We start from the raw sequence: 27,569 nt of genomic DNA, 5'->3' as shown, positions 1-27,569 counted from the left end.
CGCGAGCCGGCGTCAAGCGCGCTTTCTGCCACTGGCAAGATGGCGGCGGCCGGCTTCACTTGACAAGCGCCGCCTCCACTCCAGAAAGTTTTATATATCCTCCTTGGTTAGGAATAGCAACGAATAGTAACGTATAGTAACTTCATTCACTTCATCAAAGTGAATGAAGGGTAAATAAGTGAATTACTGCAGACTAATTGCGAATTAATTGGGATTTAAGGGGAATTAAAATGAATTCATTGCGAATGAAGTGGGTAATAAACGATATGCAAAATTGCTTGGCAGTCTGGCAACACCGCGCCCACAATTTCCGTTTTCCATCTTAGGTCGGTCGAGCGCGTCGAGCTGGTGCATCGTTTTCTATGCGCGCTTTCTTCTTGCGAGTGGAATTTCAACAGGCAAGCTTCAGCTGCTGCGTTGTTTTCACAGCTGATCTTTGACCAAACGTAGGTGCTTTCAATAAGCGCCAGCTTACTCCTACCGCGTCCTCAGCTTCGCTTGAAGTCTGGCGCTGATTATCGCAATAATCGGCACTCGAAAGTGGGTTGGAAAGTCGAACCGTGACCGTGTGCTGTTGTCGTTTTAATGCTCGCATTAAAGCAGCAGTTCAGGCATCACGCATTATCATGGCTATTTTATTCCCAGGTGGACACGAATTCATCTGGTAGGGTAGCGAGCGGTTATTTTGCGGTGAGTGCGCACGTGTGTTGACAAACTTCTGTGACAGTGCGAACTTTCGTTCGCGCCGACGCCAGGAGCTTCGTTCATTGCAGTATAATCACACAAGACCCTCGACCGGCTGCGTAATTCGATTCCTTTACTGTAATGTGCAATGCGCATCCGCGGTTTTCAACGTCACCGTTTCAGAGTCCGGCGTCGGTTGATTTTCGCCACAATTCGTTGAAACCGCGTCCTGCTTAAGACGCAGTCAGTCAGTCGACATTAAGAAGAGGAAAGTAGGCATGCACATATAATTCAAAATATTGTAAGCAAAGACGCAGCTTTTTTTTTTTCAGATAAGCACTGAGCCACCGCGGCGGCTTGATTAGAGAAAGATGCTACAGCTGTAGGTACATGCACGGACTCGATACGCTGGTCAAGCTGTGTGCGCAGGGGCGAAATTAGCATGTTCGGTTGCTTCCGAAACTTAATTAGCTTAATCCCAAACTTAGAAAAATGGCTTTGTTGCGAAACAAGCTGTTGGAGCTTACCACAACGATAATAAAATCTGATGGCCTGAAGCGTTCTCAGAACACTGTTGCACGTACTTTCTAGCTGAGAAATGCGTCCCTCCTTCATAAATTATTCGCTTCTTTTTTTTTTTGGATTTTCGTTGCCGCAGATATCGAAGGTATAGGAATCCTCAAGAAATAAAGCATTCGCACCTCAGTTTTTATACGTAGGGTGTATTGCTTCACAAAGACTCCTTAACGCGCGTAACATATGCGTATGGTCCAGAGTTTGCTCGCCCTTCTAAAACTAATTGAGCACGGGAAAAACTTAACTGAACACGTAGCAAACTAAGCAGTAATCGGCATATGGTTCTTCGAGTGAACTTATTTCGCCATGGCACGAGCGATTGACCCGCTCAAAAAAATTACCTTCTCTATTACGTTGTTCAAGTATGCGTCTGTATATATTCACGCCCGACCGGAGAGTTGATAAATGCACGAAATCGGCTTCTAATTTTGATCAGAGACAACAAAGGCTGTGGTCCCTATCTTAATTTAAACGCAAATCACCTCGAGAGATTTGTCAAAAATCAGCGCAGAAAGCGAAAGCTGCGCACTGATCCGCGTGCTGACACATGATACCTCGCATGGCGTTTTGTGTTACTAAAACGTTGGGACGGAGTAAAAGATACAAAAGCGAAAAGCTGGAACGCACCTAGTTCTAACACGTATCGTAGTGTCTTTTTACAGTGGAGAGGGTAGCGCAACACTGCATCGGCATTTTACTTTTCAAACGAAGCGCAGACGTTTTAACCCAAGGCTGGGCAGCGGTTTCGTTTTCTGTACCGTACCAACATGGAGGACTTAGTTCTCGGAGCGCCGAGAGATGGCGCTGCGCATTTCGCATATCGTCTATTAAGTAACCAATTAAAAACAAAAAGCGAATTGAAATGAGGAGGCTCCATTGCTTTCGCGTTACTCCAATGCGGGTTACCGCAGTGATCTCGCATTATTTCCCTTTGTTTTGTAGTGCGGGTGAGACGCAGCTGTTCCAAGTGCGTTTATTAAGTTTTTTTTTTTGTCCCGCCATCCTTTGACGCAAGCATGTGAGAGGGGGATCAAAAAACCTAATCGTGCGCGTCCTGAGGCCCTCTCCTCACTCTCTCATTCCTCTACACTATCCTCTCGGTTTTGCTGCGCAGCTGTTTCCTGTCGTAGACCGAACTCCAGTGCACACCGGAGTATTTTTCTAGTTCCAAAGTGGCACATTCGCATTTTCTGTGTTGGTATACGCTAAAAGCCTACATCGTTCAGGTTAGAATGGCGCTCTATGCATGTGGAAGGAACGTTGCGTCTGCCTTGTATGTTGGATGCCTGAACTGGGCCGAGCGGACTGCGCGGTCGGTTAGCCCATCCGGAAAGTGTTCCGTCCATGGTGAAGGCAAACCAGTGAACGCGTCAGGACATGGTGCAGATTCAGAGCTTCGTTCTGCGAACGAGGCGGTGAAACAGAATTACCGGCGAGGTCGGCTCAGAGCCACGTCAGCTTTGGCATTCGTGGTGGTTCTCGTTGCGACGGGCGTGATGTGGCCTTCTCGGCGGAAGCAACCACACATTGTTTTCATACTGGCCGATGACCTGGTGAGTCCAATAGCCTCCCGTGGCGAAACATTCTCTTGTACCCTGAAAGCCACCCCCCCCCCCCCCCTTTTTTCATTAGATGGTTCACAGTTTTACGCGTGTGTTCGGCAGGCAGGTGTAGGCAAAAGAGTAATACAGAATCTGGCAGCGCAAAAAAAGAGAGAACTGAGGCCGATGGTTGTTCTGCTCCCGAGTTGTCTAGCCGAAAGGTCAAGAGTATTGCACCGAATAAATTGGGTAATGAGATGGCACTAAATAAAAAACTGCTGTGGAGCTATTTCAATCTATCGCACCTTAAGTGCATGTTCAATTCCGTCTAATATATGCTTTTTAGTAGGCTTGGTGTCTATACTGCAGCTTCGGCAATATACTAGCGTAAGATCGCATAGGGGTTCTCTTATGCGCAGCAAGTCGAAGAAAGTTTCAACCGCTATATTGGTACCTTCGAGCGCTCGAGGGCGAAACGTCTGCCATCTCTAGTCAAATAATCCACTAAACCATCATGAATGTGCATTTTTTAAGGACAGCATAGCCTTTGTAAACAGGATTGCGCAGCTGGTCTACGTGGAGTATGCAGAGTTCAAATTTTGACCTGTATGTATGCCAGCGCCGTTAAGGTCTCGACGAAAGCTATTATGTTCATTCGGCAGGGATGGAATGATCTTAGCTACCAGGGGAGCCACCAGATCAGGACGCCCAACATCGACGCGCTTGCATGGAACGGCGTGCGCCTCAACCGACTGTATTACCAGCCTCTTTGCTCGCCGTCCAGATCAGCCCTCATGACTGGGCGCTACCCGATACACACGGGCAAGTATACAGCTAAGGATGCGCATCTTTCGTCTAAAGTCGCCAGGCTTCGGGGTCTGCTTTTGAGCAGCGCAGTGAGAGACTTACGGCGCCTATGAAGCTATCAAGATGATAGGGGTGAGAGTGAGACTCCCCCACCCTATCCACAGGGTTGGCACTTCGGCAGAGTCGCAAACATTGCACTACGAGGCTCAAAGGAGACGCTGCACGTGCAACGACTACCGCTGTATGAGGACCTTTCTGCCTGAAGTATGCCGGAAGCGAAAGCTTCGTTTGTCAAAATCTTTCCAAAAATACATTGGCCTAGGTGAGCCCGAGTTGTAGGAAGCGCAGTGTTGACGGTGGAACAACTAGTATCGAAATAGATTACTTAGAGCGGGTTCTCTAATGGGCAGAGGTACAGAGGGATTTACAGTTATTGAAAGTACTGAAATCCCCTTAGTGCCGTTGGTTCGATACAGACGAAGAATTAGCTTAGAGTTCTTTGAATTACAGTAAAATTAAATATAACCTGCAAGGAGTCACATGTGAAAGCAACATGCAACGTTTAGTTTTTCAGCATCAATGGGAAAGCTGAAGCAGGTGAGGCCCAGTTAACGTCTGGCAACGTTAAATCTATTGCCAATATCATCAGTCTTCTTGTTTAACATATAGCTGTTAGATAGCCTCTATGATTATTTAGGACGACAATGCAGTTGAGGTGTGTTTATGACCAAGAACATATAGGGTCCTGTTAATGCAGTCCTTGCAGAATATTTGACTTGCAGTCTTTCTACGTCCGGCATACTTGAGTAGCAAGACTATTCCTCCTTCATTTCTGTCCCGATACTTGTAGAACAGTTTGTACGAGTGTTTCTGTAAAAAATGCAGCGGATGTCATTCCGTACTGGATCAATGCAAATTATTTGACGTTAAACTGAATTTATCACTACATTTCTATAGCTGAACTCTTTCGAGGTCAATTACTCCCGCTGATTTTTCGTATTTTCCCTCTGCTCAGGAATGCAGAACTTCGTCATTTTGCAAAACGAACCCCGCGGCCTACCACTGCACTTCAAATTGCTTCCTGAGTGGTTGAACGGCCTGGGCTACACGTCCTATATGGTGGGAAAGGTCAGTGTGTTGACTGTGACCATCATCGCTCGAGCCAAACTGCTGTCGCTGGTGTAAGATTATGCTTAGTTTTCCTTTTCACATTAAATCATTCAGATGGGAAAAAGGGTCCCCCCTGCGTTCCTATCTAAATTCTAAGTGAGTCCCTCGCAAAACTTCCCATCCCTATCCGTCATCTGTATAGCATCGATGGCGTAGAGGTAGAGCATACGCCTCGCCTGCAGGAAAGGACCGCAGTTCCAATCACGATGTCACTCAACTCTCCGCAGGATAAAGAAAAATCCGACTGTCGATGGAATTGAATGACCAAGCCTGAGGTGCGGATTGATCCCGGCGACCAGAGCCGCAAACGCACCCTCTCACCAGAACAGGATTTGGGCACCGTTGTTTAGTACTTGGCAGCGGCATGTTATAAGAAAACGCAAGTTAACGCAGGGCCCTAAGTCCCAGAGACTGCGGCGTACATTACCATGGCCGCGGTCAGATCTGGGTTGCAGCGGACGGTGATAAGAATCACTGACTCAGGACAGGCCACCATTAGGAAGTCAACCTGTCAACGTTTAACGCTGGAACCCTATAACTTAGGGCAAACCTAGCACTACTGTTCGACGAACTAGTGGATAATAAATGGGATGTAATAGGGCTTCGTGAGCATATGAAGACTAACCCCCGTATTCACAAATGTTCCTTTCCTTAAAGCGTTAAGTGGGCCTTCGGCAAGGACGGCCTAAGTTGAAACGTAAGATAAGGCTGAAGTCAGCCTCAAAAACCAACCTTACGCGATTTTAAGGGCGCCTTACGAAAAGGGGCTCCTATCCGAAAATGTTGGTGATATGGGAGCGAGGCTACTCGCGTTTTTATGTTGGAATCATCTGGAGATACACGTATAATTTATTCCTACGACAAAAAGTGAATAAAAATTTCTCCTAGCACGCTTGCAAGTAAGCATCAGAGATTTTAGGCAAACAATTTTCCGATTTTGACATTTTTTCTTCTTTTGCAGGCCACCCTGTAGTGTAGCCGTCACAATAATGTGCTTGTTGATTTCACGTCGCCCGCCTCTTTTGCGAGTGTTTGCTTCTCGACGTCGGTTCGACAATCATGTTCGACAATCGAGTTACAATCCTGGAAGCTGTCGGCTGCGACACGTTTACAAGGTCTCTGGACGCTGACCAATTCCGAAGCGCCCTCAGCTGCGGCATCGATGAAAAACAGTTAGGCTTAGCGACGACTACGGCAGTCAGGGAGAAACGTTTGCCGGGGGGCAGCGCAGTTCGTCGCTCGGCAGTTCGTCGCTCGGCGTGTCCGCGGGCGGCGTCGTTGCCGAAAGCTCGACTGTCTCGCTGATTGGTTCAGCGGCTTGCGTCTCGCAGTCGCAAGGCTGGAAAATCGAGCAGCGAGCAACTTGCCTGCGCGTCGTCCGCCACTTCTTTCGTGAACGGTAGGGACAGACTCACTGGCTCTCCGAAGACCGCGGCCGCATACTCGCGTGTTCACGGAGAGTGGACCATCCTGTACATACGCTTTGGTTTTGGTTTTACATTACGGCCTTCGTACTACCTCCTTTTTGTTTCGCCGAGTCGGCGTCTGTCAACGCGGAGATCGCGCCTCGCGCAACTCCTGTCGCACTCGAACACGAAGCTAGCAGGGCGTCCGCTCCGGCGGCGCGCCTAGTTTCCGCGGCTCGCCGCTGCGGCGCTGGCGTCCCGCTCCCGAGGGAGCACTAGCATTCCAATCGCAAAATGGGAGGTGGCAAATCTACGCGCTCCGTATGCGATCCGACGGAGCGGTCTTGATCTGCCATTGGAATTCAGCATCACTGAAGTCGTCATCGTAGCACGCCGCCATGTTGAACTGTGGTAAGGAGCAGTTTAAGGTGCCTGGGTTGGCACCTTAAATGGCTCCCTTTACCTGAATTTTAAGTTGGACTAAAGGGGACCGTTAAGGGTAAGGTCTGTTTCTGAAACGCGTTAAGGAGCAGAAAAGTGAAGGGGCGCTAAAGATAAGGGCAAGTGTGGTTTGTGAATACGGGGGTAAAGCCCCTTGATAAAAGAAAGTAGCGACACTCTCCTCCGCGCGGAGCTTTCCTCCTCGTTTCTCCTCGCCCGCCGGCTCCCAGCGCTGCACACGGCACGCTTTTTCGTCCAGGCGCCCGTAGCCAATCCGCAGCATCGAAAGCTGGCGCGCGTTTTGAGGGCGGCCGCCTTGAGTTACCAGATCTTCATGGATGCCAGTAAAAGCATTGGTAGTGCTGAAAGTTACTTTGTGGGTATTTTGGTTTTTCCTGGCGGAATCATGAATACGGCGAAACCATCCTCACGTCTATTTCTGCAGTTAAGTGCACAGCAACCCGGCATACTGCGAGCGCTCAGCGCAGAAAACTGTTGCCAAGGGGCTTTGCAGAAAACGAAGTGTGCTCCGTCCGCTGCGTCCAGACAAGACGAAGAATGCCGCGAACGGATAACAAAATTGCAAGCACAGTCACAACCGGCGCGCGCTTCCGTGGGCAACGGCAGGAATCGACGTGAAGCGAAACCAGGCAGGACGAAAAATGACGCGCACTAAAAACAAAATGACAAGCAAAATCACAACCGGCGCACGTTTCCATGGGCAACGGCAAGGAGACCAATCGGCGTGAAGCGAAACACGGCTGGACGAAAAATGGCGCGCCCAGAAAACAAAATACTAAGCAAAAACACCAACCGCCCGCGTTTCCATAGGCAACGCCAGGGAGACCAATCGGCGTGAAGCGAAACCTGGCTTCCACCCAACGCCCGAGGCCCGGCAGCGCAGAGGCGAGGAGGAAGCGAGGAGGTCGCGCGGCGGCGGCAAAGTTCTAAGGTTTGCGGTACTTTATATTATCAAGGGGCTTTAATGAGGACAGGTGAAGCATATACGTTTTAAAGAGTGGCACGTGGTATACTGTCGTGGTTTAGTGGGCCGACGAGAGCGAAGTGGCGGTTCATAAATGATAAGGATATGGTTTGGTTTTGTGGGGTTTAACGTCCCAAAGCGACTAAGGCTATGAGAGACGCCGTAGTGGAGGGCTCCGGGAATTTCGACCACCTGGGGTTCTTTAACGTGCACTGACATCGCACAGTACACGGGCCTCAAGAATTCTTCCTCCAAAGAAATTCTAGCCGCCGCGGCCGGGATCGAACCCGCGTCTTTTGGGTCAGCAGCCGAGCACCATAGCCACTGAGCCACCGCGGCGGCATAAGGATATGTTTGGCAACATAAAGGAATTCTACAGCAGTAATCAGAGGGTGGCAGTTACTGCAACAGAATTTAATCAGACATACAAGTTGGAGGAGTACAAGTGGGAGTTTGAGGATAGCGCTTGTCTGCATCGTCCTGCACGTCGTTCGTGTCCCTATTGCGCCATTTTTCATCATAAAGGTTTTTACGATCCTGTGCATCAAGATTTAATCATGATGACAAAACAGTCGAAAGGTTTCATGAAGGCATGCATTCAGTAATGAGTAGAATAAAAACGCAGTACACTGTCCTAATAAGTGACTTCAATGCTAAGGAGGGCAAGAAGCAGGCAGGCGACCGGGCAGTGGGGAATTATGGCATAGGTTCTCGGAATAGCAGGGGGAGTTATGAGTACAGGTAGCAGAACGGGAAGGTTTATCCATCATGTATTCCTTATTCTGCAAACACAAGAACCTGAAATGGGCTTAGAAGAACCCAAACAGCGAGAATAGAAATGAAATAGACTTTATATTGTAAGCGCACCCTCTCATAATGAAGGTTGTGGAGGTGCTCGGTAAGATGAGAAACGAGGTCTCGAATTAGCCTAGACTAGAACAGGGAACAAAGGAAACTAATAAGGAAGAAGGTCATCTACGAGTTATCGATGACAGGGAAAGTGGAGGAATTTAGAATCCCGCTGAAGAACAGATATCATGCTTTACCGCAGGGGGATGTGTTCGAGAGGTGAACCACGCCTGAGTAAATATCATTACGGAGTGCGTAATAAAACTAGTAGATAGCTTAGCTATACAGGATACTGGCAAGCTCCCTCGGGAGACAAAAGGCCTGATTAAGAAACGGCAGGGTATGAAAGCCTGTACACCATAGAAAAGATAGCCTGCCAGAACTGTGACCCGTTATCAATAAGCATAAGGTAAAAGACAATAAGGATCGGTAATATGGAGAGGATCGAGCAGGCTCCAAACATGGAAGGCAGCCTAAAAGTGGTCAAGAGGATATTTGTCATTGGCAAATATCAGATGTACTCCCTGTCAGAGAAGGAGGGCAGTTTCATAAGTAAGACAGTTAGAATAGCTAAAAATTTCTACGCAGCTCAATATCGCCGCGCAAATAAGTCGAGCCCACTTATAACAGCCGCATATATAACGAACGCTCGCTTAGTACGAACGAGGGCGGTGCTACCGTCAAAATATATATTGGGGCAATGGCACAGTGTCTCACATAGAACGAACTGTTGTGGCCTCAACACTCGGTTAGAGCGAACGCGAAGCTGTCGGGCCCCCGTAGTTGACCGAGCCGGCGGTGTTTGGCGCGGTTTCGCTCGACTGCGAACCCGCGGCAGGCGAATTTCGCGCACTTTGTGTTCCCCTCGCGTCGTTGGCAACGCGTCGTTGACACGCAGCTGGCCGGACCTGACGTTGCCTGGGACGATTTCGTTTCTGCTGATGATGACGCCGACATTGCGGAGCCATGCACTGACGAAGCTATTGTGCGTGAAGTGCGAGCCCTTCCTGACTGCCCAGAGACCGACGAGGACGATGACGAGGATGCTGCTCTACCGCCGGTTGCTGTGAACGCTTCAACCGCGATCGGTTACATCGCGTCGCTTAAAGAACTCGTGTGCAGCAGAGGCCTTGGCGATGAACATATTACCGCGCTGGAAAAATTAGAAACGGCAGTGATGCGATCAGCTTTGAAGAAGCAGACATTCATCACGGACTTTTTTCAAAAATAAAGTTAACTTTCGTCTCGCTTGCTCTTTTAGCCCGTATTATAGGTGGTCCACTTACTACGAACTTTGGATACAACGAACAAATGCCGCGTGACGATCAAGTTCGTTATAAGTGGGCTCAACTGTATTCAAGATGCTAACGATGTGGCCAGAGGTGTGGGTGAGAAGATCCCGTCAGTAAAGAAAGAAGTCAACAAAGCGTTATCTGCAATACAAATGGGAAAAGGGCGGTTTAGGATTAGGTGACTGCCGATTTGTTGAGGGATGATGTGGATATTGTGTTAGAAAAGGTTCCCACCATGTATACGCAGTGCCTCATGACCTCAAGAATACCGACATCTTGGACAGTGTAGCATCATCTTAATCCATAAAAATTGGACGTCAAGGTATTGAAAAAATGCACACGGACAACTTACTGCACGTTGTTTTGTAGGTATTTCCTAAGTTATTAGGTAAATGAAATAAATACACCTTAGATTTCTTTTAACCAATGAGCCAGGTGGGCGTTCGGAAGGGCTACTCAACAATGAACCATATTCGCCCCATCGATCAGGTTATGCAGAAATGCGCAGTATATAATCAACCTCTGCATCTAGCCTTAATAGATTACGAGAAAGCTTTTGACTGAATCGAAACCTCAGCAGTTTTGGAGGCATAGTGTCAACAAGGTGTAAAAGAGGCATGTGCAAAGGTACCGAAAAATATCTTTAGCTGCTGTACAGCGACCATCAGGGAAAGAGCAAAAACACAAATCAGGAAGCCTGTCAGGCAAGGCCACACCACCACTCCAGTACTATTCACAATGTGTTTACCGGAGATATTCAGAGAACTGGATTGGTAAGACTGGGGATAAAAGCTAGCGGGAATACCTCTGTAATTCCTGATTCACTGATGACAGTGAGCTGCTAAGAAATTCAGGGCCCGAATCGCAAAGCATGATCGAGGACCTAGACAAGCAAATCAAAACGAATGGTTTAAAAATTTTATAAAAAGATGAAAGTTATCTTCAATAGCTTCGGTAACGAATAAGAACGCTAATAAGCTTCAATAGCTTCGGTAGAATAGGTAACGAAAGATGTGGTACACCATTCCGTTTTCTTTCTTCGAAACGCAGGACGTTGTGAAGTCGAGATATTTTGTAAAGGAAGTCGAGTTCTCCAGGCAAGAAAACTGTGTTACAGAGACGTGGAGTAAAGTGTACACGCCGATAATAATTGCAGTTTGTTTAAATCTCATGCTTTGTTTCCCACAAGGTGCGCGATGGGGAACCTTCGGGACCCAAAGGAGAAGTAGATTAGGCGAAAGGAATTTCATGGCACTTTTAAGCAGTTCCTAAAATGTCATTGCCGCTGTTTTCCTACTCTTTGCTTAAAATGTGTTCCCACCGCTGATTTTTGTGAAAAGTCATGCGGCATAGTACCCGGGAGCTAAACTAGAGCTGACCATGCTCAGGAAGCGTAAATCTAAGGAAAATTTGCTCGAATTTCGCTCACTTTTGTGGAGAAAAAAAAACGTGCGTGTAAATTAGCATACTGCTCTTGAAATGAGAGCGGGTGTTCATGAGAACTAAACCTTGTCTTTCTGTGCTGACTGCTTCTGCAAGCGCGACAGTCATCTGCAAACAGATATCTCCAAATTTCACGAGTAAATTCGCTTAGTGCTCAATATTGCGGCTCCTGCAGTGGCATCTTGGCTTCTACAAGTCTGAATACACACCCACCAGACGAGGCTTTTCCAGCCATGTGGGATCCTGGGGCGGCTTCGTGGACTACTACAATCACGGTCGAGATACGGTAAGCTAAACTTTGCAAAATAGGAAAACAAAGCTGTAGACGACACGGTATATCTGAAGGCAAATCTTCAAAGTTGTTCTTGTTGAAGACAGAAATTGAGGCTTTGTCTCAGTGTCAGCAAGGACCAAGTGCAAAAAGATAGAAACAGTAATACTTAATAGCGTAACTCGATTCACTTCTTCATGCTTAAGGCCGGTCTTTATTCATTTACCCAAATATGCTCGGGACTTATCTGGGACCTACAAAGTCAATGAGAAATCAGCGTTATTTCTAGCTGAAAAATTTTAAACACCTTAAGCCTGTCCATGGTCCAAACGATCACAAGGGAAAAAAATTAGGGCGCCCTTAACCTCCGCCTTAAGCTTATGACGCGGTAACGGCCTGTGGTCCTCTCTAATTACACACATATTCCTCCTTATGCAGTCCTAGGATCCCCCCCCCCCCCCTCCAACCACAGAACGTACATATAAACACCCGGTTGTTCGCGTGCGTTATTTTCCTTTTCGGCACCATTTCTATGTAGAGCCGCCGCGGTGGCTCAGTGGTTATGGTGCTTGGCTGCTGCCCGAAATACACGGGTTCGATCCCGGCCGCGGCGGTTGCATTTCGGTGCTAGAGGCCCGTGTATTGTGCGATGTCAGTGCACGTTAAAGGACCCCAGGTGGTCGAAATTTCCGGAGCCCTTCAACTATGGCGTCCCTCAAACCCTCAGTCGACGTGTCCTAGTCAGTATCGTGACTGGCTCGCAGCCGAAGGGTCTTGTGCTCGAAGGCCGCCTAAAATTCTTAATTTTTCTACAAGCGCAATCAGTTCCTTTCTGAAGTTCAACTATTTGAGACTTGCGGCGGCCTTTAATTCGCATTATAGGTCACGTTTTAATCCCTTTCATTCCACGCATGATGACACGTTTAACGTAAGCGTTGTTGGTTCTTTGAAATTCCCGCGCGAGTTCTTGTGCAGTGACGTGATAATCCTGTCGACCAAACAGATTTTAGCGCTCAACGCCACCGACTATTCTGCGACACGAGCTCCTTTAACGCTTACTCGTGAAAACGTGTTGAAGAGCCGGATGGTTCATTAAAGTCTTCCACTTTGTATCAAAATATTTCTTTAAATGTAGCGCGCAGAGTGACATCAGCGAAACATTAAAGGAGCTATAGATGTCCCCATTTCAACCGTCTAAGTACTAACTAGTACTAGTAACTGGTGCACACAAAGAGATAGGTGGAGCATGAAATTGAGATTGAATGAAATTTTTGTTTTTGAGGGTTCGATAACAAAAACACAACAATGAAAGCTCCCTCGTGGAGAAATAAATGACGAAATTTTGTTATAATTCCTGAAAGTATCGCGAGTGAGGTGCGCCGAGAAGTTGAATAAAACCAAAACTATAGCGTGTGCACAATATATCCGGTGTGGAAATATTTCTGACACATGAAGAAACCGTATCCCTAGCATGAAGTTAAATTCTAGAAGGATGGCAATGATTACGGTGTCGTAAATGTCCTGTAAAATCCTCTCCTGCATTACCGAAGGCAGTCAATAATTTGGCAGCCTTCCAATAAATAAGAAGACCAACTGTAATAGTTGAAGACTTCTCTGTTCTAATTAGTTAACCATGCCTCTTAGCTATAGCACGTCTTAGCTGTATTCTGATGCATTATACTGCTCTCAGTTCTAAGACTAAAAAAAGCTCTCTTAAACTCAAAAATCGTATTTTAAAAAATTGCTGCCACTTTGCTGTTAAGCATCCCGTATTAAAAAAAAATCATCAGGCTCACGCTAATTCATCTTAAATACGTACCATCGCACAAACAGTGCACATAATCTGGGCTCCAAATCAGTTTTCATTTCTAGTGGTTTCGACATTGAAATGTTGCTTTGCACGCGTCACCGTTTGGTGTCAAAGGCTTACTGGATAAAGATGTTAAGCAACGACAATTTTCGCAGCTTGATATGCCGCACGGCCTGGATTTTTGGCGGGGTCTCGAGCCATCCAGGAGTGACGATGGAGTGTACTACACACACATCGTCAGCGAAGAGGCTGTGTCCATAATCAGAAGCCATCCGAAGGACAGGGTGCGCACACTTCCTTGCTCTTATGTCTGCCAAAACCGTGTCGTTAGGTCCTAAAATTGTTTCTCGTCGAAAGATTAAGAAACGGCAGATGCGCCACTAAACGTGCTGCTTTTTACCCAGCTTTTTACGTTTCGTTTCTGAGCCACGGCCTGAAAGTTCAGCCAGTGTGCATGATAGCTTAGTTAGTAAGCACCATGTGGCTTCTCACGCAGCTAGCCACTCAATGTTAGTAGCATGAAAGCCATGCGGCATGTATGCGCTAAGCAGGTCTAGCGTTGTATTGCTAAGAGCTGTCAGCACGATTTAAAATAGTAATGAAGTGACATGAAATAAAACCTCGAGTGTTGAAATTGATTTTAAAAAAAAAACAAGACAATCAAAAGCTTGTCCAGCGTCTGTGATTTCACCGATTTTGAGACACACCTAATAGACAATGAGTAAAGCGCATTGAACAGGAAGGTAAGGCTTCTCAGCGTATGGCGATTTGCTTTCACTACTGCTCTTCATAATATTATAATTTTACTGATGCTGATTGTAAGCAAATGCTATTCGCGCTGCTCTTTGTGACATATGTGTAACTCCTAGGCTCTCAGGTAAACTTCCCTCTCACTAGTAGCAGCGGTGAGTACTGCGCCCTTGAAGGGTGAAGAATTATTTTTTTAAATTGGCAAATTCACGTTCTTTAAATGACTTACACACACGCATCGCACCAGAAAAACATATATCCGTCGTCGATGAGCGCTTATTAACGCACCCCAGTCCTAACAGCTGAGCAGGGCCGTCTCCCAGTCCTCCCGTGCAGGGTGCACCCGTGTGCTGTGCGATGTCAGTGCACGTTAAAGACCCCCAGGTGGTCTAAATTATTCCGGAGCACCCCACTACGGCACCTCTTTCTCTCTTTCTTCTGTCACTCCCTCCTTTATCCCTTCCCTTAGGGCGCGGTTCTGGTGTCCATCGAGTTCTGAGACAGTTACTGCGCCATTCCCTTTCCTCAAAAACTAATTTTTAGTTTACAGTTATCTTATCTGACTGAGAAGCTGGCGACGTCGCTGGCGCAATTAGGATGCGAACCTGCGATCTAAAAAGTTTTTGACGAGCTCTTTGCTAAGGTGGCATTTTTGCCTTGAGAAAACGTTTTGTGCAGGAAATTCCTGTAACCCGCAGAACCTGTACTTCTTAAACTGAGCACAGTTTTGTTGAGGCGAGCCTGCAACGCGAATGTTTTTTTTTTTTTTCCTGCCAGCGATTTGAGGGGAGTAGCTCCTGTAGCGCCTCACAGAGCATGCATCAATTTACTAATGCATGCATGCTCTTGCAGCCCATGTTCCTCTATCTGGCTCATCTGGCGCCGCACTTTGGCACCAAAAGGGAGCGACTCCAGGTTCCCGAACAATACCTGCGGGGATACGAAGGCATCGGACATGTCAACAGGACCCTGTACGCCGGTGCGGTATACTGCAAAACATGACTGCGCAGTCTGCCACAATACAAAACTGTTTTTACGAAGAATTGCATGGTTGATGACAGCCAAATATATTTTACTCATTCTCTATTGAAATTCCTCGATACATTAGTAGTGTTAATGGCATTCGCTGTATGTTACAATTTTGTCACATGTGAATAATACTGAAGAGGTCAGTGCGTCTTAAATCCATTAGATCAGTGATGTTACGTTCTTGGTTTGTAGTGTATGAGGGCATGCCCTGCTACATAAATCACTGATAGTATTTATGCAGACGTGAAGAATTCACTAAAGCCTACCGTGGCAGCTGCGGTGGTTCAGTGGTTATCGTGCTCGGCTGCTGGCCGAAAGACGTGTGTTCGATCCCGACCACGGCGGTCGGTATCGAACCCACGTCTTTCGGGCGGCGGTCGGGATCGATGGAGGCCAAATTCGAGAGGCCCGTATACTGTGTAATTTCAGTGCATGTCAAAGAACCCCAGGTGGGCGAAATTTCCGAAGCCCTTCGCTACGGCGTCCCTAATAGACGGAGTAGCTTTGGGGCGTTAAACTCCCATAAACCATAAACCAAACTAAAGCCTACCACTTCACAAGCTGTAGCTCTTGGGCAACGTTAGCGCTTATGACAGTAACTCAAGGTCATAGTGTAAGATATGCAGGTTGTATCAGCTAAAATGGATGAGGATAAAGAACAATGAAATATACTGTCGTTGAAAGCTGAAATCAAGTGGATGTTGTTAGGAGTATGTAAAGTTCCTGCTAGTATCTTTTACTTGAACCTACTTTAATCGCTAGTCGACATAACCAATTAACATCTTAAATATTGCTTTAAACAATCAAGTGTGCGTTAGAAAGTTGTGAGGCGCCATGAAAATGGCCCGACCCATGTGCACTTCCGACGAGGTAGCCGTAGCGTGGGCCTTTTTATCTCGTAAAAGTGAAAGCCTGCATAATTTTAAAAATGCCACGTGACAGCGCGCTCCCGACGCTCAAATAAGCCTCAATTACAGCGCTCTAACCACCTCCTTATTAAGTCGTTGCCAGATTAACGCCTTCTGAGCTGCCCACGATATATCTTCGCGTTGCTCCTGGTTCCGAGAAGGTTTCAGTGGCTGCTGACAGCGCGCTTTATCGGCGCGCTGCCACGGTGCGTAGAAGCACGTTGAAAGAGTTTATTGATTAATATCGACTAATTAATAAATTCAGCGCAAACAAAAAAATGCCAGCCGGTACGTTAGGTAACTCTAAAAAAAATCATTTTATTTCAGTGCGGAAGAACGCCTTGCTTTTTCTTCATATTTTGATCCATTTTAGCTGGGACGCCCTGTATAGGTCGAAATACAGCGACCAGCAACATGAAAAGTCCTCTATTTCCTCTAGGCCCCACGAAGTAGCTCTTCGCTAAGCGACCTATTTTCTTGCGTTATTTTAGCCTCTTACATGGGTAAAAACCAGCTCCCTAATGAAAAAGAACTAACTCTCGCCTGGCCTTCTCTCGTTCTTTCATTTGCTCACCCCTTCGTTATCTCGCTCCTTTGCCGCCGCCCCTTGCACTCGTCACTGCCTGCCCGGTTCAGTGCCCCGGTAAAAAAAATAATAATAAGAGACGCTTACCGCACGCGTATGGTGTAGATGCCCTCGACGGTGATGGGCTGGCCAAACGCCTAAAATAACCGCGCACGATAGCATTTGGTTTCTGTGGCAACGAGATATTTCATGTATGTTCTTTTTTTTTACCGACGAACATTGATCGCTACACGGATAGAAGGCACTACTATCAAAGCTCGGATCCATGTGGCGAGGGGGTGCTTTATCTGGGCGCTGGCGCCCAGTGCGTTCCGCGTGCTGTGCTAGCGCTTACGTAACTCTCACCGGGCTCGAGGTTAAACTCATGCGGTCATATGGGACCTTCAGTATCGATAAAAGTTTTTCGCGACAATTCCGCACTGTTTTGTGATTTTTTTCAAGTCCTCCCTAATTCTGCCATCAGCCTATCACACGCGCACTTGTATGCTCGACCACGAAAATGGAATTAAAACCGCGTGAACGCGTACTTGAAAGCACGTCACCCTGGGATGAACTCGAGGCTGTCCAGGCGTATCGTATGTGACCTCCACACAAATCACTGCGCTTGGGCTCTCCTGTGCTTGACGGCTGCCCCATGCAGCACGCTATTCTGCCTCGTGCGGGGAGCCCGAAAACTCTCCGCATGACGTCAGTAGCCATTTGTCAAGCACTCAAGACTTCTCCACATTCCCCGCGTGTTCAGTCGCTTGGAAACGCTTAATTATAAATAAGAGGCAGGCATCATTACGTAGTGCGCAGTAGAAGTAGGCGGCAGCATGGCTCAACAGGATACCGGCAAGCTATCTCAGGAGACGAAAGATGTGACCAAGAAAAGCCAGAGCATGAAAGCGCTTAACCCCACGGACAGAATATAGCTGGCAGAGATATCAAACTTAATAAATAAGCGCAAGGTGTCCGACATTAGGAGCTTTAACATGGAGAGAATCGAGCATGCTCTAAAGAACGGAGGTAGCCTAAAAGCAGTCAAGATGAAACTAAGCCTAGGTAAAAACCAGATGAATGCAGTAAGACTGAAAGAGGACAGTGACAGCAATATGGTCAAGACAGTTAAAGTAGCCGAAGAGTTCTACACAAATCTATATAGCAGCCAATGTAATCACAATGTTAATGAGAGAGGCAGTAAGGCACAGCAATGGGACATCCCGCCGGTAACGAAAGAAAAATTAAAAGAAGCCTTAGGAGCAATGCAAGCGGGCAGGAATCAGCTACTAAGGATCAGGTAACAGCAAAACTGTTGACGGGCGGAACGAAGACTGTGAGAGAAAAGCTAGCCACCCTATATACGCGATGCTTTATGACCTCGAGCGTACGAGAAGCGCCCATTGCATGATTGCGTCTCGTTAGAATATAGGACCGGAAAGAATCATAGCTGAGGAACGATCAACTATAATCAAGGAAACAACCAGGATAGGTGAATACTAGTGGTGCGGCTACAGAAGACGCAAAGACTGTGAGCCCACAGCTGAAAAGTGAATTTACTGAGACTCTAGACGCCAAGAGAAAATTAATATTATTGGCTTGTTAAAATTCAAAGCGGACATCCTTTGTGCTTGTCTGCGCAAAAAAAAAACCTGTCTAGGCAAATGAAGGCACTGATAATTCCATCCAGTTTTTGCTCTCGGTAAGAATCGGTTGGCAGCTCAGTACGGCTATGTTGTTGCTTAATAGACCGCAAAAGATGCATTTATTGCCGGGAAGGTAGTTTCTTTTCAGTGAACTCTAACTCGTGACGTCAAAACGCAAAGGAAGTAAATGACGCGGTAGCCAATACCCAGGGTTGCGTATTCGAGAACTCTCTTGACGGCATCGTATTCGTTTGCGTATATGGCCGATGGGGGAGAAGCCCGTATTTCATTTACTTAGCTTTCCAGCATTTTCTTGTTAAGTGAAAATACCATCGTTTTCATTAGAATTAGGTAATCTCACTGATATAGACCAACTTCGATTTGGTCTTAACGTCCGTTCAAGATATTCCACCTCTTCTATCAGAAAGTTTGCTTCTTACCCGTCAGACTTCTTCGGTTAAGAGCCCAGGCGGTTGATGGTGTTAGAATGACTGCGCGGGCTTTTATGACTTCAGAACCCGTTTTACGCTCGTGGACTTTCTCGCCCTCGCTGCTTTCACGCATTGACGACAACGACAGTGAAAACTCACAATGAGAAGTGCCAGCGTTGTCGACTCACTGCGAAGTTTTCAACACGCCCGCCCATAAAGATCACCCACATATATTTTAAGGAATGAAATCCATGTTTGAAAAAACACCTTCAGAAAACTTAAAGTTCAAAAATTTGCTTTCGATTCTTTCGGATCTTTAGGGTTTCATCACTAGAAACCTTTTGTCCATGAGCCTTGGGCTTTATCTTATATCTTCTTAGAGTGCCTTGACTATTCCGAAGGCCTAGTGTGAGCACCGTTTACCGACACGTCAATATGTGAGCTTGAGCTTGAAAAGCAACTGCTTTATTTCGCTTAATCCGCCGCGATGGCTAAGTAGCTTTGATGTTGTCTGCTAATCTTAAGGTCGCGGGTTCGATGCCGTCCGCGGATGTAGTATTGCGATAGAGGCGAAATAGGAAAACGCCCGTGTGTTATACGAGATTTGCGCGCGTGCTCTCAGATGTTAAACCCACCAATTAAAAGTTTTACTTCGCCTAAAAATTTGCTGGATGCAATATTTAAATAACTAAAGTGAGACCTTCAGATAATGAACTCAGTTACAGACTTATCAAAGCGATTGAAAGTTCAGTTTTGGCGATAGTTTAGCGCAATTACCTCGTGGTCCTAAAAGGTGATATTTGTGATCTCTTTCCATCTTTATATTCTTTTATATTCGTAAAATATTCTTATTGAATTTTGTGGCCTGGTAATAATTTTGTTCAATTTTGATAGTAGATGTTTCGAAGCACCCATTTTTTTCTCCTGACCTTATGTCTCCGCAGTTCAAGTAGTGTTTTTTTTTTGGAACTAAGCAAGATGTGCCAAAACGTCCGTCTCTAATCCTCCTGCGGCTGCATCCACAGGCATGGTGTCTGCTCTGGACGAGTCTGTCGGCATCGTGGTCGCGGCGCTCCACGAGCGAGGTATGCTCAAAGATACCATACTGGTGTTCACCTCCGACAATGGTGCCTGCGTCACCACTGACGGCTTAGAGGCTGCCTCACCCTGGCCTTTGAAGGGAGAGAAGTTCACGCTATGGGAAGGCGGTGTTCGCGTACCAGGCCTCATCTGGACTGCCGATCACCTCTGGCTTGGGCCGCGATCCGTATACGACCGTCTCTTCCATGTCACTGACTGGTTGCCCACGTTGTACGAGATGGCCGGTAGGTGTCCCTTGCTATTTATGCGTGTCAGCAAGCCCGACAGAAAGACACTTTAAGGCGAAAGCCTTTAATAGCTCATACTGTCACACGCGTGTAACTCGGGAACTGAAAAAGATACAAGAAAACCAATGGTTGCTGCAGATAGAGGAGGAAACAATAAAACTAGAAGCCAAGTTTGATGACTGTATGTTCATTAGCTAATTATTTTAAGCAAAAATGTCGAAATTGCGTCGAAATAGCGCGGACGTCGATATAGCCACGGAAACGGTGTGACTTCACATCCACCGGAAGTCGTCACGGCATAGTGAAAATTCTCACAGAATGGCCGGGAAAACGTCGAATTCGTATCAAATTAGATGGATAACTGTGAAATTAAGCGTAATTAACACTTAGCAACCCCGAAAGATGTATAATTCGGGTATCAATATAGACACGGGAACTGTGTGCCGTCACATCCACCGGAAGTCGTCACGGCATAGAGAGAGAGAGAGAGACTTTAACGAATAGGAATAGTGTCCTCAGCTTTCGCCTCTCATCACTTCAGTTGCCAAAGTGTCCTCGCAATTTTTTCTCTACATCAAAAACTCCGGCGCAAGGAGACCTTCCATTCCAACACAACCATAAACAAACCGATGAAGTGCAATGGTAAAGAGATTCATTTCAGAGACAAATGCTGAAGACCATTCTTATAACTGCTTGAACCTGAGCATATTTCATTTCGCTGTCACCAAACAACAGAACGAAACACCTTTCACGACACATATGAGGCCACTCAGTAATGTTGTGCCCCAATAAAGTAATGGTGCTTGTTTTCTGAGGTTCCCGTATAGTCACAAACGCTAAAGTTTTCTCTTCATTAAAGAACTGCAGCGTAGCGTTACAGTGCCCTAGTCTTAATGTGAAAGACGTCACAAAGCTTGTATCGTACTGTACTTGGGCAAGCAGGCGTAAAGAAAAACTTCTCTTCTGCCCTTCTGGTTCCTACGAGGAACGATGGCGAGCAGGTCGCATTATTGCATTTTATGATACGCAACACTGCTAGGATTTACTCACCAATAAATTCTTGCTGCTTAGGTGGAGAAGTCATAATGCTAGATACCTTGAAAACCCTTTCATATTTTCCTCAACTTTTTGAACCCTATCTCACAATTTTGACTATTCTTTTTCCGGTGTCAAAAGGCTTTACAGCAAGGACTACGATGTAATTCATCGAACACTAAGCAGCCTAAATACACGATATGCTGCAGTTTATCTCGTTATATTTGCAAAACCGGAGAGATTATACAATACCCGGAAGTCCAGCAAACTACTTAGAAATGACAAGAGCCTTATTTTGTAACGTTTCATCTTGCCTTCACTTCACTGGCATGCGTGCAGTGGCGTTGATTCCGACGAAAGCAGAGGAAGGTGATGAAGCAAACGACAAATCAGAGGCACAGCCGGTCTGGACGGGACCCTAGCGGCAATCATTGAACCGCAGTCGCATCTATAGTCCAGCTGCGTCGTAGCTATCATGCGCCGCTAATTTGTCACACAACCACAGCACAGTTCCTCTTTTGAGATGGGATTAGCGCCGAAAAAGCTCGCCAGGTGTGTAAGACGCGTCGCTGCGCTCTGTCATTGCTCCGTAGTTGGTCGCCACCCTATTCATGCGGTATCCTTGGTCTAGGACTCCGCTGGCTGCCTCTATCTTACGCGCCGCTTGCTGGTCTTGTGGGTCTGTGCTGGTCGGAGCAGCTTTCCGAGAGGAGAAAGGGGGGCGTAGGCGTCGTCTGAACAGTGCGGTATTATAGCCAGTGAATAAGTTTTTCAGAGTAGTGCTAGCTCACCTCTCACCGCATGTTTCATCTTTGTTCAGGGGTCTCATCGGATTTAGTCACGAGCTTACCATACGCTATGGCAGAAAATTAGTTTGCGTTCTCTAGAGCTCCTTCTTGATGGGCTCACAAGGAGGCGGCATCATAAAGGCGACGCTGCTTTTTTGCCTCTCAATGGGCCCCTTCGACAGGCATCGGAGTAAAGTGAAATGTTTACCCGGCCCCGACACCGTGAATCTTATTAGATGGCGCATCTAACATGCCATAAAAATTGTAGGATATATGACGAGCGCCGTGAAACAGTATTCGTAAATTTAAGCCTTTTGTTCACTAATAGCAAAAAGATGAAGCGGAGGCAGATACGTGCAGAACTAAAATGTTATAACTGACTTTTGATTCATAGAAAAATGAAATACAGTTGAACCTCGTTATGACGAAGTTGAATGAGCCCCGCGATTACTTCGTTATAGCCGTAACTTCGTTATACCGTGTTCACCGAGCTTCCAAGGGGAATCATTACTCCTTCGTTATATCCATTATTTCGTTATAAACCGTTTCGTTATAACGGGGTTAGACTGTACATCTTCTTGAGATAGAAATTTCAATACAAAAAATAAAAATTCTGCACGCGCAAGAATGTTTGACTTTCATTTTTTTTTTTTTTTTTGCTATTTCGGGGCACATGTTCCATTTTTCCGTCAGCAAAAAAGTCTATTTGTAGCAAGCACTTGTTTTGTGTACCTCTCTGCCTCTTGTTAACATTTTTTTCTCTGCTTGAACACAAATCATAATGAACTCACCCATTTTTCTGTTCTTCTTAAAACTCTTATTCTGAACCACTTGCTTTACCTGAAAAGCGTCTCCGCTAGACCAGTTGCCCTGCTCCAAGCGGGTAAAATAACTCGGCTCCCACCACAGTTGCGGAGCAAGAAATGGAACTAAAAGAGTCCAGTAAAGTTCATTTGCAAACGCTCTGAAACGCACGTTAATTTTTCAACGATAGCCTTGATGGCAACGTCAGAGCGGACGCCTTAGCTCGAGGATGCACTCACCCAGTGGGGCCATCCCCACCTACCCTATACCCACTATTATCCCACTTCGCCACCCGGTTCGAAACTCAACGCATTAATAGACCCCTCTACCCTCTCCCTCATCCCTCCCTCTCTTCTGAAGACTCCTGCCTCCTACGGCGTCTTAAAAGAAACATCTATCTCAACCTACACTATTTACATCGCCTACCCTCAACACTTTACGAAGACAATGTCCATGGTGCGGCGACACCCTAACACATATTGCATGGACTTGTCTCCAAAACCCCGCCATTTAAAGCCGCGTACTGCGGCCCTTCAGCTGTGGGAGGTGAAGCTGACCAGCGCACGCCTCGACGACCAGGCAGCGCTCCCTCTCATCGCCAGAAGGTCCGGCAGAAGCCTCCGGAACCTTGGACTGAGGGCTCACCCACATGCACCCCAGGAACTACTCTCTTCAATAAACGTTTACTCACTCACTCACTCACCCACTCAATCAATCACTCACACACTCACTCACTCACCCTTAGCTGAAGCGTTACGGACAGGTGACTCGTCCAACTTACAAACTTATGTAGTATCGCTTCCACATCAGCCGGCTTGTCAACGTGGTGGTAAATTCCAGCTTCATTATTTTCGCACACTGCTAGTTTAAAGCGTGATGACCCGTTGGCTCCAACGGCAACCCTTCTTATATGTAGCCGTACTACGTGCGACTCTTTTTACTTTTTACCTTTAGCTGAAAACGCACCATATCTTTTTGCAAAAATTAGAATCCCAAGGATGAGCAGCTCTTTTTTTGAAAAGCCTCTGCCTCTCTTCCACTGATACCAATACGACTTCTTTGGCCTGCGAAAAATTAAAGTGCTGCAGCTAGATATGTATGTTCACTTATTATTTACAATAGTACTGTCTCGTCCTCAGACATAAAAGAAGTGAATACAGAGGAGCAATGCATTTATCGCCGACCATTTTCTCGCAGGAGGATCTCCGGGGGACCTCGGCCCCGATTTGGATGGTGTGAGTCATCTGCGGTCTCTTCGCGATCCAAAATCCCCTACACCAAGAAGCGAGGTGCTGCTGAACATCGACCCCATCGAGAACCACTCCGCTATAATTCAGGGCCAGTACAAGCTCGTCATCGGCACGGACCTCGACGGCCAAAGCGACCGATGGTTTCCTGTGTCCGGCAATGTGGATGCCGACGGCAACGCCGCCACTCGGGCCATGGAGGCCTGCAAAAGCTCCGTCGTGGCCAGAGTGTTCACCAGCCTTGGTGTTACGAGGACTTTGTGCGAAGAAAAAGAGGAATTGTTGTCCGACGGTGCGCTCTACTCAAAGCCATTGGAGTGTAAAAGTGTACACGCGCTACCAAGCACGGCTTGTGATTCGACAGTTGCGCCATGCCTTTTCGACATAATAGAAGATCCATGCGAGTACCACAATATTGCAGGCGAGAAGCCAGAGGTAGGTCATGCTGAAGTAAATCAGGCTGATGATCCAACAAAGTTGTCTGCTGGTCTAGTTGGTATAGCACACGGAATTTTAAAAGCACAGGCCAAGACAAAAGGCCAAGGCGGTTGTCCAGTCCAGTTCTCATCTCCTTTGTCTGTACCTGCGCTTTCAAAATTCGGTTGATAGTTCAACTTGATGCTTAAGCTGCAAGTTAGTTTTCTGAGTTGCGGAAATGGCCGTTTTAAGTTAGGCAAAAATAAGCAAATAAAAACTTTGCTGGATTGATAACGATTTTAAACACCAAAATCTCCAGCCACCTGAAAGCTGAGCCTTGTAACCTAACCTAGCCAACTGTAAGCGAAGAAAAAAAATAGAGCTTGGTGGTACCCGCCAAGAATTCTCCAATCTAGATCATCACTGTCGGTGTGTTTGAACAAAGAGCCCCTTTTATTGCCAAGTCGCCAGTCGTGGGAGTCGCTATTAAGCCCCTGCGGAAAGCTACTATGCAATGCAAGGGAAGGGAAAAGAGGATCTCGTTATGACATACATGACGGAAGCCAACGGTCACCGAAACCCACCGGCGGTATGTGCTTGTTATTTCTTCTGCTTTCTGATCAATTACCTTTAAAAGTATTGCCTTATTGGTGCCCCATTAATGAATACCAAAAATAAACATCCCCTGTGCTCCTTGCTTTCCGTGACTTTTGGCTGCCGTCATGCCTGCGGATAGCTCTCATTTGTGACAGCGATATCATTGACTTTTTGTGAACGTGGAGAAATTGTCTCTCTCTTGCGTTGAGAAAATGTGCATAAAATCTGGACATGGCATCAGTCTTTTTTTTTTTCACCGTGTCCTCCTCAAGGAGTCCAATATCTGTGTATAATTTTATTACCGCATATTCTACTCCACAACGCCCGACTATGCTTGTTTAAAAAATCAGATTCATACAATGTACGAGTCCTTTTTATATTTTCGTTGAGCCAAAATTGACCACTCGAGACTTAACACCAGATGCGCAGTGAATACTGGAAACGGTACTTCATGGCCCTCTATAAACCCCACCCATACACGCTCATCTGTTCCTCGACAGAGGTTAATTGTAGTGTTAAAAAAAGTTCTTCTTGTGCTGGAATACCAGCCAGATGCGCTTCACTCCAATGTGACTACATTGAAAAAAAAATGCTTTGGAACCTACAAAACTGGTTAATGGCTTCCAGAGTAAGCAGTGAGTAAGCTGAAGCCATTGATGCAAGTGAATAGTATAGTATGCAAGTGAATAGCTCTCTGGACTGTGCGTTTTTTTTGTTTGTTTTGCAATGCAAGTGTTTGCATTAAAGTAAGGAGCTTCCGCCATACGGGCGCGCCAGATGGAGGTAGGGGTAAATGTTGTTTGATGAAAGTGCAAGTATCATGTATTTGCTCATATAAATTTAAGAGAAGTAAAATACATATCTGCGTTTAGGTCAATAGGTGGTATTCTGTTCTCACAACTGTTTGCTTGCGCAGGTCACGCGAAGGCTTTTATCTCGTCTGGAGTACTACGAGCAGACAGCTGTTCCGCCCGGAAACCTGGAGCCAGACGAACGCTCGAATCCAACTCTTCACAACAACATGTGGGTTCCGTGGGCCGACGAGGATTCTGTAGTGCTGCAGTAGGGTTGGACTACGTTGTGACTGGACACTTTGCTCCTAGTGCCAAACAAACGTTGCGTCCTATTGTGGTTCATGGTGCCCATTCCACTATAAGCGAAAAACCTGCTTGTACAGGGACGCCTGTAAGCGTTGCTTCTCCAGGAAAGGGTGTTGAGAGGGGTTTGTTTTTTTATTTGTTTACATAGTTCTTGAAAGTAGTAAACATTCGCTGTTCACTTACGCCTCCGCTATGTTACGGCAGGTTTGAAAACGTAAATCACCGCTTGTTTCACGTCCTAGCGTTCTTTTTAGAGCAGGTTTTTTTAATGCAAAAGCATTATTAGCCTCATTGCCGACTAATATCTAAGCTTTCTACGCTCAAATTAGATTCTTTAACTTTCTCATGGGTCCGGAACTTTCTTTCTAATCGCCAGCAGTTCACCGTTGTCAATAATTATTCCTCTCCTCCCTCTGACGTTACATCGGGCGTTTCGCAAGGAAGCGCCCTCGGTCCATTACTCTTCTTAATTTACATTAAAGACCTGACAGTGAACATCTCATCTTGTATACGCATATTTGCTGACGACTGCATTATTTATCGACCAATAAAAAGTACTAATCACCACCTCTCTCTTCAAAGTAACCTTGATTGCATTAACGACTGGTGTGAAACGTGCCTAATGAGTTTAAAAATTTCTAAGTGTAAGATAATTTAATTTTGCCGAAAGTCACTCAATTCGCACGATACATTGGCTCGAACTACGCATTGTAAGTATCTAGGCGTCCATCGTTCACCAAACCTTTCTTGGGCTGAAAATATAAACACCATTTTCGCTAATGCTTCCCGGTCACTAGGTTTCCCTCGCCGTAACCTGCAAAGCACTACCCCTCACGTGCGTAAGCAAGCCTACTTAACTTTTATCAGACCGCAGCTAGAGTACGCTTCATCCATCTGGTCACCTCATCAAAAATACCTAATAGAGAAGTGTAAAGCTGTCCAGAATAGGGCTTGTCGTTTCTTTTTTCAAAATTACAGTTATTACTCCAGTGCAACTCAAGTAAAGATCGAACTTTCGCTCCATCCACTGAAAACTGTTCGCGACATTGCCCTTTTATTTATCTTTCATAAATACGTCCATGCCACTGATTCACCGCCAGCAAATGTACAAGGTACCTCCTACTTATCACATAGATTACATAATAACTACAGCTATGCCCGCATTTATGGCAGCACTCATGCTTTCCACTTCTCTTCACTCCCGCGCTCCATCCGCCTCTGGAACGATCTTCCGAATTGCATCGCCCTGCAGCGTAATCATGACACCTTTCGCGAACATCTACTTAAATACTTCGTTGATAACGCTTAGCACGTCATTTATATAATCATGATTCATATAGCTTTGTTTTCTTCTGCTTGAGACTTTTGCCTCATTGGTTCTGTTCATGCGCAGCTACCCTCATGTACACCTGAAATGTTTTGTTTTGCTTCTGTGTAACTCTTTGCGCATTTCACCCATTTTTGTTCCATGAAGCATAGTCGCCTTGTACCTTTACCAATTTTTGTGAACTGCGATATGTTATCTGAACACACTTATTTTTCTCTGTGTTGCTGCACTTTTACTAGGCTTTTTATTTCTAACATATTTTACACAAACTTCTGTATTTGACGCCCCTTACAGATTGCCTCCCCGGAGGCCTGTAAGGTAT

The 27,569-nt window shown here is 46.2% G+C and overlaps 1 protein-coding gene across 3 annotated transcripts; it reads left to right on the top strand.

The window, feature by feature from the left end:
- The first annotated feature begins 2,215 nt into the window (after positions 1-2,215).
- On the top strand, positions 2,216-27,569 carry LOC149342045 (arylsulfatase B-like). 3 transcript variants are annotated; one of them, XM_089542074.1, is made up of 9 exons: positions 2,216-2,813; positions 3,464-3,623; positions 4,624-4,736; positions 11,370-11,480; positions 13,431-13,559; positions 14,878-15,004; positions 19,630-19,929; positions 23,757-24,241; positions 25,737-27,569. In XM_089542074.1, exons 1-9 carry the CDS (start codon positions 2,493-2,495, stop codon positions 25,884-25,886), a joined length of 1,896 nt encoding a protein of 631 aa, XP_089398200.1. In that variant the 5' UTR covers positions 2,216-2,492; the 3' UTR covers positions 25,887-27,569. The 3 variants fall into 3 exon arrangements, with proteins under 3 accessions (XP_089398200.1, XP_089398201.1, XP_089398202.1); XM_089542075.1 differs by lacking the exon at positions 13,431-13,559; XM_089542076.1 differs by lacking the exon at positions 19,630-19,929.

The sequence above is a fragment of the Amblyomma mixtum genome, chromosome 5 (genome assembly GCF_055824585.1).
Source record: "Amblyomma mixtum isolate Tamu chromosome 5, ASM5582458v1, whole genome shotgun sequence".
Lineage (NCBI taxonomy): Eukaryota > Metazoa > Arthropoda > Arachnida > Ixodida > Ixodidae > Amblyomma > Amblyomma mixtum.
Note: the sequence above shows the minus strand (reverse complement) of the source record. Positions and strands in the feature narration are given on the sequence as shown.

Coding starts and splice junctions, on each gene's coding strand:
- LOC149342045 (XM_089542074.1), top strand. CDS start 2,493: ATGGCGCTCTATGCATGTGGAAGGAACGTTGCGTCTGCCTTGTATGTT. Junction 13,560..14,877: donor GAAGCCATCCGAAGGACAGG/GTGCGCACACTT, acceptor ATGCTCTTGCAG/CCCATGTTCCTCTATCTGGC. Junction 24,242..25,736: donor TTGCAGGCGAGAAGCCAGAG/GTAGGTCATGCT, acceptor TTGCTTGCGCAG/GTCACGCGAAGGCTTTTATC.